At 37.9% G+C, this 12,502-nt stretch overlaps 1 protein-coding gene across 15 annotated transcripts in view; it reads right to left on the minus strand.

Moving 5' to 3' along the window:
• The window catches only part of PPP6R3 (protein phosphatase 6 regulatory subunit 3), a 59,020-nt gene that overhangs the window by 37,250 nt on the left and 9,268 nt on the right, over window positions 1-12,502 (minus strand). For 2 of the 15 annotated variants that reach the window (XM_083839550.1, XM_083839556.1), the window contains exons 2-5: window positions 5,470-5,634; window positions 4,952-5,061; window positions 3,683-3,782; window positions 383-510 (exon numbers count right to left, since the gene is read on the minus strand). The exons of 2 other annotated variants lie outside the window; for them this stretch is intronic. In XM_083839550.1, the coding sequence (XP_083695676.1) occupies window positions 383-394 (12 nt within the window). In that variant the 5' untranslated portion in view covers window positions 395-510; window positions 3,683-3,782; window positions 4,952-5,061; window positions 5,470-5,634. Of the gene's footprint in view, window positions 1-382; window positions 519-837; window positions 923-3,682; window positions 3,783-4,951; window positions 5,062-5,469; window positions 5,635-12,502 lie in introns of those variants that run through there. 11 more of the 15 variants (XM_083839551.1, XM_083839557.1, XM_083839552.1 and 8 more) reach the window with 7 other exon arrangements.

Consider the following 12,502-nt stretch of genomic DNA (forward strand, 5'->3'; position numbering starts at 1 on the left):
GAACTTACAAGCAGATTTGAAAACACTCGATTTCACACTATCTTAAATCAAATTACACAACGTTATCAAGAACATTGGCTTATGGTTATTTGGGCTACACAGAGACTCACTGTGAGCAAGTAAAACTAGTGCATTATTAAGAGTCACAGAATATTTGTGTTTTTTTCCCCCCTTACAGCTCTAGAAAGTACAAATACCTCCCCCATGTCCCATTTAGTACAAGTAGCACAGAGTGGTTACTTGCAAAGATGCTAATTCCAGATGCAAATCCCTCTGCATTGACTAAAGCTCACTTCAGTAGCTTCAATCTATTTCTCAATTACTTGTTTCAAGAGAAATTTAACAATGGAAAATAGCAACAACAACAAAAAAAGAGGCATACTACTGCAAACATGTTACTGCGTAATTTCGCAAACTGTCTCCCAGGCAAGCTCTTTTAGGGGGTGCTCCCTCAACATGTCAGGTGCCGGCCAGAGTTTACTCCATCACTTTTCAACAGGAGCCCAGGTCCTTTGGAATAAGGAAAAATAAACACCATAAAATGTGCCAAAGAGGAAGTCCAGGAATCCTGAAGAGAAGAGAATTTTCGTAGGCGTTATCACCGATGATAGTCTAGAATCAACCTACCACAGTTCTGAATCAAAGTTTAAAAAAGTTGTTCTTCCCATAGACTACTTCTCCCCCCTCTCTCCCAAAACGTACCAGTTCTGAAGTTCTGAATTATTTTCATACTTTTTCAAGTTTCAACCCCATTAACAGAGGTAGAGAGTTAAAGCTTATATCCACAAATCAGGAGTGGACAACTTCCCTACTATGTTCCTCCCAAAATTTCACTACCTGCTAACTTATGGTCAGCTCCACAGGTCAATTGGGTTGCGTTACTCCCAATGTTCAACTCCAGCTCCAATAGGGGCCTCAAAATCTCAAAACACAAGATTTAACACAAGATGCAATAGACTGTCAAATATGAACCACGATCAAGATTAGATACTACATGAAGTGAAGTAATGCAGGATAACACAAAAGCTATCTGACTTGCAAAGAAAAATTGTATGGTGAAATTGTTACATATATTTGGCTCTCAAATAACATTTAGTTAGCTTTCCATAATCTTTGAAAGCTCCCACCAAGCAAGACTAACAGACTTCCAATGCACAGAAAGATTTCCCGTGACAGTTTACATTGACTTGATACAAGTTATGACAATCAAAATTCCTAATGAATATGTATCAGTCAGAAAAAAAGAAAACACATTTTCATTCCTTAGTTAATATTCTAACAGATTTTTCTCTAAATGAATACTGAAGTAATATTCCATATAGTGAACACCTGACTTAAAAGTGTAAGGAAAGAAAGCAGTTTGGTAAAATGAAGAAAACCTGTCACTGTTCTGAGATACAGGTAACTGAAATTCTTATTTTAACTGCTTGCTAAGTGGAAGAAATAAAGCTTAGAAGTGATTTCACCCCGGGGGGGGGTGGGGGGGGGAGTCTTCTTTCTCCTACAGATGAAGAAAACCACACTCTGTATTTTGTTTAACAGTAACTGGTCTGTGGTTGTCTCTAAGGGCCAAATGCTTAGTTGACATCTCCATAGAAAAAAAGCTGGTTACAGTTAAATGAACAACTCTTTCCACAGCTTCCAGTGGATGTAGCAGTTAAACACTTTTCCTGAACACAGACATTCCTGTTTTTAATCTATAGGATAAACATGTAAATTCTAGTCAAATGAGCCTACAAGGATAATTTTGGAGACCATCTCCTGTCTCAAATCTTCAAACAAAACATGCTTATTACTTTAAAGTCCCATCAGTAAATAAAACTAAGAGAGCTGCTTATTTCAGTTCAAGACTTAAGCATCTTACCTAGGTAAGAAAAATACAAGAAACATACTTTACCAGCAGTTAATTCCACCTTGGTAGCTTCTACCTAACAGCTGAGGGCCGGTAGCTACAAAGCAGATATGGTCATCTAAACCAGCACAGAAATAAAACTAAGGTGGTAAAACTTTAGGTAAAAGTACTGTTTTACTGTGTTTTACTTGACTGCTGGATAAATTAGAAACACATACACAAAACTTCCACCAGGAATTTCACTTTTTTTTTTTTTTTTTTTTTTACAAAAATACCCGATTTCATTACACAAGCAAGAAAAACTTAGGAGTATATCAGATGTTAAACTGAAGCTTCTGTAATGTATTAAGTCTAAGAAATGCTACATAGGAAGTAATAAAAATTGAACTATCAAGCACCAAATTCAGCATGTAGCTCATTTTTCTCTATGTACTTTTATATTTTCTTCATATGGGGTTCAAGTGCACAGATGAACAGATCAGTTACTTTTGCACCAACAAACTTTTCGATGATCGAACATATCCTAAATATGTCTATTTCAGTCTATTTCAGCCAAACAGGCTTTCGCAGCTCTTGGGTAGCAACTAGCAAAAGACAACTTAATCACTGGATACAAGAAGAGCAGCTACAACAGTAGTCCTTGGTGCCACCCGAAAACACTCAAAGTCTTACATTTCTTAGTGCTTTTATATAGATTTTTCAATGCAAACAATTTACTGCCTTCTAAACAGGAAACATGCAAGTATGCTTGGGGAAGTAGTGAGGAACACGAAAATCTTTTAATGGTAAAACTAAGAATTTAGCACCATTTTTAAGACCTTTAAGACTTATTAAGTGGTTTCTTTAAAACGCTAAGCATGTCCTTCTGCCAGCTCAACTCTATATCAATTGGTTAAGTACACTTAGTTTCCAGCTTATTTTCCCCCAAGCCAGGGCCATTAATTACATACCACACTAGCATTTATAAAGTCCTTATTTTGACACTGGAGGTGTACTATCTGTTCAAAACAAAGCTAAATATAAGTACGTGCCTGAAAAAATTTAGAGCTAGGCAGAAATATCAGTGACCAAAATTGACAAAGAATTACTCTAGCAGCTCCGTTTTAAATGGCCAATTTCACTCGGCCAGCATATTACCCATTGTAAACCTGTTGCCTACAACTGCCTGACCTTTCTTTGCAGGAGGCCAATTCCTCATAGCATAAAACATCTCCAGACCTATTATATAGGAAAACTTAGCACATATGCATTTAGTCTGGAATCAAGGGCAATTTAAACAACACAACACTACAAACATACGACACCTGCAATCTAGCTTGGACCAAAACTGTTATTTTCCATAAAATAATAGTAATTTATACTAATATACAGTTATGCCGTAACTGAATTCTACACTTTTTCCACTTGATAAATGCAAGAAAACTTCTCATGCACAGGCACACACATTGCTTCTTCTGCATTAGGAGTTCAGGGCACAAATACAGGGACTGATGAAACATACTGTTTGAATTGGGTAGAAGATAAATGTTTAAGTGTAAAAACCTCTCCCTGACTATACCTTATTTGCATTATTCAAATTATTTTGAATAATGCAACAGACACCGGGCTTACCCAATAGGCAATTTTTACATAAATTTTCAATTAAACACTCAAAATGAATTAAATCGTTAGCTAGAAAGACACAAGTTATTGTTCCAAAAACTATATTCAACTACATTACACCTAACAATCAAAAATAAAAGCAATAGTACAGTAGAGTTTTAAGTAACGTAGGTACTGGATCATCAAACAAAACACAGTGTAAGGGGAAACATCTTAGTAAGACCTTACCATCATTAAGCTGTAAGATCCAGGAACTGTGGGGTAGCGTTCCTTGTAAATAACCTAGTGAGATTTCAGTGTTTTGAACCTTCGGCAGGTAGAGTTTCACCTACATACCAAAACAAAAGACTGCTTCTTCCAAACGCTATCAAGAATTCCTGTGTAACCAAATTATGTTTGGGAATACAATAGAAACAATTCAGCAAGTTCATTGACTACTCTACAACTTAACATCATGCTATGGATATGATTATGTCCAGACATCACACCCACTTAGAGCATATATATTTCTCAGCTAACAACTACACTTTCAAAAGGTAACTACATACTAGTGTGAAATTTGATCTAGTCTTCTCTTGACCAGAAGAGAAACACATTAGGAAACAGTACCAAGACAGTAATTTTCGTAACATTCTCTTAAACAGCTGCCTCCACCTCCTAATGAGGAGGAAAGTTATCTAACAATTAAGGACTTCCACTCCCTTCTTCTTAAATAACTCCACTTCCCAGGGGAAGAAGAGTCCTGCTATGGTTGCAGGGGAGCTAAGAATTGGGACAGACAAACCCTTGTTTGTCATTCCAGTCTCCCTTATTTATTATAGTAGCTGCACTTTTGTCTAAGACCAGAAGTGCAAATATATGAATTTTTACGTAATATGTATTATATCCGTCATGTGCATATATACACAGACACCTATTATGGCTTAACGTCCCAGTAGTCAGTTTCTATGACTTGAAGCATACAAACAACTCCCAAAGTAGTTCATTTTGACTCAAAGTCACCAATTCCTCAAAATTCATGAGGTCATAACAGCCCAGCTGAAATCTGCACCTCATAATGAAGTTACAAGAGCAATTTTATACCAAGCAACAACTGTATCCTTGTCAAATTCCTACAAGATCTCAAGACACTGGTTAACAAGTGTTAATCAATATAAATCTTAATCACCTACAACAATTACAAATTAGACACTGATCTCCCCTTCCCACATAGAAAAGATTAAGTGGAATTACTAGAAAACTATTCAACAGCCAAACATTTACACATTTAAAATAGTCATCAGTCAAGGAATTCAGTCAATTCTTGGTATTTTGAACTCTTCTGATTATCTTCAGAATAGAAATGAAGTTATGTACTGAGAAAAACGGGTTCAGCAATACTATAACAAGAAAACTAAATAATACTCAGAACAATGTAGTTTGATACCAAGAATTCAGTTGCAGAATACAGTACAATACTCTGACACAAGAACCTATAGTGCTAAATGTCATTCATACCTAATATGTCAGTTCATGAACACATTTGCTTTGAAACTCTTCAAAGAATTGGAGGCTGGGCAGCTGATACACTTCCTGGCACAAAATCAAAACACTTTAAAACATGTTCCCTGTAAAACAAATAGAATAACCACAACAGTGTGTCTAGATGACCCCTGATTCTCATTCTAAGACCAAAGGGAAGAGGGGGGGAAAAGGGGCAGTGAGAAAGAAGGTACTGTAACAGCAGGATGGATTAAAAGGCAAAGTTAAAAACAGTCTGCTAGAAAGTAGTCAGAAAAAAGCTGCAAGAAAAGGGAAGGAATGGCCACGAAGTCTAAACTGCAGAAAAGAAGAGCAGCTTGGAAGGTGGCAAATGTGAACCTACAGAAATCTGGTAAATGAATGCCTTTAGTGAACATCATAGATATGAAAAAAGTTAGAGCATTCGGGAACCACTTAAAATTTAAGCTACGGCTTTATAGATGCAAAAGCTAAATATACTGCTATAGATGAAGTTTAATAGCAATGTTTCTTACCTGTTAAACAAAAGCTTTTAAAGAGTTAAAAAAACAGAATTTGTACTCTCTCAGGCTCCTTGCCCATTACAGGATATCCTGGCAACAGCAAAAATCTTTCAATCTACAGTATTAGCAGATTAGCAGGACTGAATTAGGATTGAATTAGATGAAGCAGATTTCTTCCTACAACGACAAAAAAGACATTTTATAATTTAATGTTGTTAACACTTTCTGTTCAATAGTTCAACAACTGCATGAACAAAAGCGCTGCTTTGCAGGAAATAAGACACGTGAACTGAAGGAGGAAACAGTTTGCTGTGAAAAGTGTCAGTCCAGTGCACCGTACCCTGAAAGTAAGTTCAAAAACAGCTTTGTCATCTGAAAGAAAATTGTTATTAGCAAGTTTAAATATCCCCCTTCACTTCTGAGGGGCAAAGGAAGATGTTTGTGTCACTGAAGTAATGCTGCCTTTATAATTTGCACTTGACTATGGAATCTAACATGAATCCAGACTTGAAAAAAACTATTAGCAATTTCATATGAAGTCATGTCTTCAGATACAGATAAATATATTAAGATCTGATTTATCCACAAAGTGGTAGAGAAATAAACATACAAGCATTAAGAATGCCAGTTATGTTGGCTTAAGTATATACAATTTAGCCAGTTTCAATTTGAAATCAGTTTTAAAAAAACAAACACATAAAACAATCTACATAGAGACTTGCAAAGTAAACAGCTGTTTTGGGACAGCATTCGGTCACTTACAATTCATCACTAAGATGACCTGATTTTGACTTAATTCCTTCAGTGTAAAGCAAAGTAATGTTAAAGAGCATTACTAGGCATCCATAATTGGCCTCTGCCTAACGCTCACCTGCCTGTGCTTTAGTCAACACCAAATAGGCAAGAAAAAGCACCCTATCAGTTGATGCTTCTTTTTAGTGTGGCTGTTTCTGGCAGTAATAAGAAAAATTTAACACCAAAATTAACTTTCCCCCTCCACCAGTTACAGGAGGCTTTTTGATTTTGCTTTAAGAGGCAGGTTTCAAGGCAAGACCTGTTCCTTTTGGGAACAGGGTAATATTAATAGGTTCATTTAAAACAGGACAAAGTACTAACAACTAAAAAAATATCAAGTATAGTAACAAGTTCATTAGATCATGTCAATGTCTGCCTAGTATTTGGTTGAAATGCTCTCCTATCAGTTTGTCACAATTATATATTCAGCTAAAAAAACGAAAAAAGAGCACACCTCCAAACCATTCCAAATACGCTGCTAGCAAAGAAAAGAGAATGATCTAATTTTACACCTCCCATGTTAAAGAGTATGTGCCTTCAAAGGTGTTTCTTGAGCCTTGAAGATTATTTAATAGCCTATATCAACCTAAAGAAACGTACTAGAAATATTCCTTCTTAACTAGAATAAACATTTGCATTCCAGTTAAACAATCATCCAACAAATGTGGGGTTTTGTTTTTAGGGCTGGTTATGTTCCACTGCTTGCAATATCACCTTATTTGCTACCACCCTGCAGTTCTGGAAACAGAAGTCACCACATTTCCATTTTGTGGCTAACAGCACAAAGATTCCAAGCCCTGACATACACAAACACCAAACACAGCCTTCTCTAAGGCTATTTTAGTAACCAACATACACATGAACTGAAGGTCAGTGTAATACATTGACCATAATACTTTCAAAGGTCAAACATGTTTTTCATCCTTAGACCTTCAGGTCCAAATGTCAAGTAGATTTGCCAATCCCTTGTGAGTCAACTGGGTTACTAGCCCAGAAAAAGTAAACAAGTGTACTGAATTTGGCTTGCTTTACCAAAGTTGTCTTGGTTGTCATTTCTGGATTACAAATGTACACATATTCAGAAGAAGAGCTCCAGGACGGAACAAAACGTCACTTCCTCAATTATGTCATGTAAAAGCAAAATTAGAAGCCTGTTTAGCTTAATCAACTTTCAGAAGAGTTGGCACTTCCAACACAGTACAAATCTGCAAAGATTAATTTATCCAAATGAAAGCCACTATTACTACTCTCCTTATACAGATTGCTTTCTGATATTTCTCTATTCTTCTGTTTGAAAACTTTAGTCTAAATACCATTGTCTAGTTACCAGAACAATCAGCTTCTGAATTCAATACAGCAGGATTACACAGTGAAAAAAATGCTAGTGTAATCGAAATGAACAAGATACTGGCAGTGCAAATGTTACAGCATACCCTGGGAAGGGTGTTCCACAAGAAGTCTGCTCTAGTGAGTCAGGATGCTGAGTCCATCCCAGAATCTAGAATAGCAGAGCTTCGTTTAAGGAATGACTTCCACTCAGTGGTACGGATGGCTTGCTGACTCAGGCTGTTCCCCTCTACAAAGCAGATGGGATACTGAGAGGGGCTGTATTATGGATAAAGGGAAAAGAAACAGTTCTTTCCTTAAAGTAAGAGAAAAAAACTATCAATGAGGTGGGTCAGGTCTAAGACTTTGGCTTTCCAGGGATGGCTTACATCCAGTAACAATTCAGCCACTTTAACATGGCTCCATCACCATAACAATAGCTCTAACAAAGTATTCAAACATAAAACCATGAAAACTCCTCACCACGAGGACACGTGGTGATACGTTCATTTGATTTACCTGAGAAATAAAGCAATGCACAGCTACCTACAGTAGCATCACTGTTCACGTGAAACAACAGCATGGTACAGCCTGTCCTAAAGCATTACCTGATGAACTTTATGGTTGTTTTTTGTTTTTGTTTTTGTTTTAAGATAGAGAGGTTAAAAACTCTGCAACCAGCTGCCATGAACAGACTAAACAAGTTGTATTAATGCTGCATTGACTGAGGCATGGTCTTTCTGTAAAACGGTTCCCATACAGCTCTATTGACCACACAGCAAAACTAAAAAGGTCCCTTCAAATCTCTTCTTTGCTTACAGAAGCCAACGCAACATTTGTTGCACTTTTTTAAAATCAGGATGCACAACTGCAAGGCACTGAATAGTGCTGCTCTTGCAGTAATTCACCTCTTGCATTTAAAACAGCGACATATAACTTACTATACCCAAAGCATACCCTAGTACACTTGAAGTAAACATCTCTTTTTTGTGTGTGATGTAGGAAACATTCATAAATACATCATCACACAACATTAGCTCTTGTTCCAAGTGTTGGCATTTCCAAGAATTCCAGTCTGATTTTGTAGCCCCACCCTCACAGCAGGGGCAATCAGCCTGACACAACCAGCAGAGCCCCAGCATCAATTCGGGAACAATGAAGGTGTTTGGACCACAATTAATAATTAGTAATGTGCCACTACACCATTTAGTTTTATTCCCTATTTGGAACATACTGCATTCAGATCAAGTGCAAGTGTTTTTAATGTAACACTGCACTTAAGAACAAGATTGTAAGGTACATTTTTCTCCTTTTTCCAGTGATATTACAGTCTACCAATACAAAACTGTTAAGTGTGAATGCTCAAGGCAGAGCAGTGCAAAATCATCATGTAAGAGACTAAATAGCATCATCATCATTCCTTACCACATCTCTCCAAATGTCTGGTGGAAAAAAAAATCCAGATATGTCCTCAGAGCTCTGGTATCATACAGCTTACTACAGAAGCAAATCAGCAACATCTCCTCCCCAGAAACCCACATTTAAGCAATCCATTGAAAAAGTCCTCAAAGAAAAGAGGCCTAAAAACTTTGTCCACCACCATGAATTCGGTAGGACAGACAGCTGAAGGGCAGAGAAGCAAGTACAATTGATGTAGCTAGTATACTAATTTGTGAACTAGTCAAGTTTAAAAAAAATCTACACAATACCTAAGGTGAATTTTAAACAACTTCTTAAGAAATGGCTCACTTACGCCAGGACTTAAAGTGCTTTAGAATATCAGTTCCAAGCACTTTGCTTGAAGACTACATATATATGCTCACATGTCACCATTCACAACCAAAATAAGGATGAAAAATGCAATCCTATCAGGTCTCAGAGCAGTGCTGCAGCAGGCTAAGCAGTGCCACACTACCCCAGGCAGCGCAGTCCCTCCCTGCTGGCTCCCGACACCTCACCTGTCAAACTTCCGCCAAGCCATTTCAGAGTGAAAATGCACTTTAAGAAGTGACAAATGAAGTTGGCAGAGGAAGCAGGGAAGGAGTTTTTCTGCCAAGTCCACATGCTGGAACAGCTCAAAGGGTCCGCCAACCACTAGGGCCAGCGTGGCCAAGAAGCAGAAAGCACCGTTACGGACAGGGAAACCAGGATTCATCTCTTCCATCTCTGCCCAAAGCTACGTGGGCTTAGGCTACTGCAGGACTGCAGTACAAAAGTTCAGGATCTGGTTTCAAATAAGAAACAAGACATAAGGCTAAAATAAGACATAAAGTAAGACAACAATTTTGCATCAGTTCTACTGTTCTATCCGATAGATGAAAACCCACAACACCAATCCTAGATTCCTGCACTACTTCTCCAAAAATGTACAAACCAGTACTACTAACTTACTGCTTCAGCAGTACCGCTGTTTGTTTGAACATTTAAGAAAAAAAATATTGTAAATTAAGGAGGAAGCCTTACAGTTAAATGTTGGAATTTTAGAAATGTTTTCTTAAATGCATTTATTCTCTTCTTTACCTGTAGGTACTCCCAACAAGCGCAGGGGTTTCCCTGTTTGTGCTCCAACAACTTCTTAAACGTTGAACTATAGAATGGCTGGAGCTGAAAGGGACCTTAAAGATCCTCTAGCTCCAAACCCTCTGCCATGGGCAGGGATAAAAAGGACTTAGAAGGGGAAAAATAACAATATATTTACCATCACGGTTGCACTGGTTCTGGGTCAACTTTTCACTTAATCTGCCTTACTCTGTCCCTGCTGAAAATAAGCAGGGAAGGGATGAGAAGACTATTGTTTGAACATGCTTACCAGTATTAGGCAACAGTACTAAACAAAGGTTTAAAAGGTTTAAGATAGTACCAAAAGCAGCATTAAGAGAAGACAATACAGTTGTGTCAGTCACTTTGCTGCATTAACGATACTCAGACCTATGCCTCGCTTGCCTTAATTAACCTGAGTACAACTGCAGGCTACCCGGTCACAAAGCTTTTTGAAATGAAATCTGTACTTGGCATGGCACACTGTAAACATCAAAGCATAAGCCTAACTGGCTTGGCCATTTCTATCATGGCACTGCAGAATACAACGCAGACATGCCCACTTCATCGGGATAACCTTTAACTGGTTCAGTTAGTTCATCCTCCTTTTCACCTTGTTGATTAAACCTTTAAATTTGGATGCAAATCAAATTTCGAGGTGCATGAAAATACAGAGGCAGAAGAAAGCTGCTTTCTTCAGTAATTTCTAACCAGGGCAGCAAAAAGTATTCCTTCTGTATGGACATCATTACCAAGTATTACAAGTTTTCTTTTTAAGCAACATCTTGGTCTTTTGAATATTGTTAATATTGCTAGCAGCTCAGCAGCAGAAGTTAGCAGCAGCTTCCAGCACCGTGGCACTGCTTGCCTTCATGAAGCTCCAGTCAGCTGCCTTTTAATAAAGATATCAAGAACTGAGCCCCTGAGTAGGTTGATTTTTTTTTTTTGATTTCTGTGCTACCATATCTTATGAGGACAGACAGAACTGACCAATCCACCCTGTGCACACACCCAGGCTAACACGACTGTATCACAACAAACATGTTTTGCTTTTCAAACTGAAGGCTGGAATCCCTAACACCCTTCAAAGGCTGTGCAGGTCTGATAGCATGACAAGAAGAGCTGAAGATATTTCCTCTTTTAATCTGCAATTTAAGCAGGTTAAAATAAATCCTTGATTTTTACTTCCACTTGAGGAAGCGGATTCCTAATCTGGAATTTATGCACCAAAAAGCTTGGGTCCTCTCTACGCTTTTTTCTACAATCCCTTCAGTTTCCTTGCTTATCAACACAGCCCCTAGTACAAAATTTAAAAAAAAGAAAGTTATTCCAATGTATCTGTCAAGCAAGGGAAATAAAATATAGTGATGGTCACCTGGATACAAGGAAAATGATGCTACTTTACCACATTTGCTTACCTAAACGTTGGTATCTGCATTTAGACAAATGCTTTAGCACCGTTTGGAATCTTTCCTAGTTTAGTGCTGACATTATAGTTTTAGTTCAACCTTTAACCCCAAGTACAAACACCCTCCTTTCCTTCACAGAACTAAGTATATACAGGGGAACAGTCTACAGAACTGTGTGTCAGTCTCTGTGGACATACTGAAGGTGAAGTAGTTGGAAGAGGGAAAATAATTTCACTGCACGCAGAATGTCAGTGAAGCACTGGATGCAAATAGATAGGTTACCTTACAACTCAAGGATTAACAACTGAAGAGAAGTTCAATATCCTCCACAAGCATTTTACCATCAACTTTTGTAACATAAAACTACTAGCACAGCCCCTTCCCCCACATTATTTAAATGGCAGGCATTTAGAACTACACAGTGAAAGTGCAGATAGAGGCATGATTAGCTTGACTTTGCTGAGATTCAGCTTACCAAACTAAGAAAAACTGCTTTGAATCAGAATATCTCACCAAGTCTCACTTACATAAGTTCAATGAATGGCTATTTTCTGGAGTATCACCAAAAATAAGTTCTAGAAGAAGTTTGAAAACCAGCAAAATAATGGACAATCGCTGAGAAGGCATCTTGCACAGGGTTTGAAGCGGCTGTTAAGTTCTCCTTCTTCCCCCTTGCCCCTACTCCCCAGGTAATTCGTATTTTAGAGCAAACCACTTCAGTATCTTGAGTTTCAGCACACCGTGCTTTTACAGGGTGTGCACATTGCAGTTACACCACATTTCCCAGACACAGGTGCAGTTGGTGCCTCCACTGAGGGAATGTATGCTTTCCCCATGCAACTCTTCCATTTTGACACCACCAGAAAAACTGTCATTGCCAAACAGAGTAAGGTACCTTCTTCTACCCGCAACACACATCCTACGTATAACGAAAAAGCCACATTGTAAATCAAAATGTAAAACCTACTGTTTCCTCA

Source organism: Anser anser (genome assembly GCF_964211835.1).
Source record: "Anser anser genome assembly, chromosome: 5".
NCBI lineage: Eukaryota > Metazoa > Chordata > Aves > Anseriformes > Anatidae > Anser > Anser anser.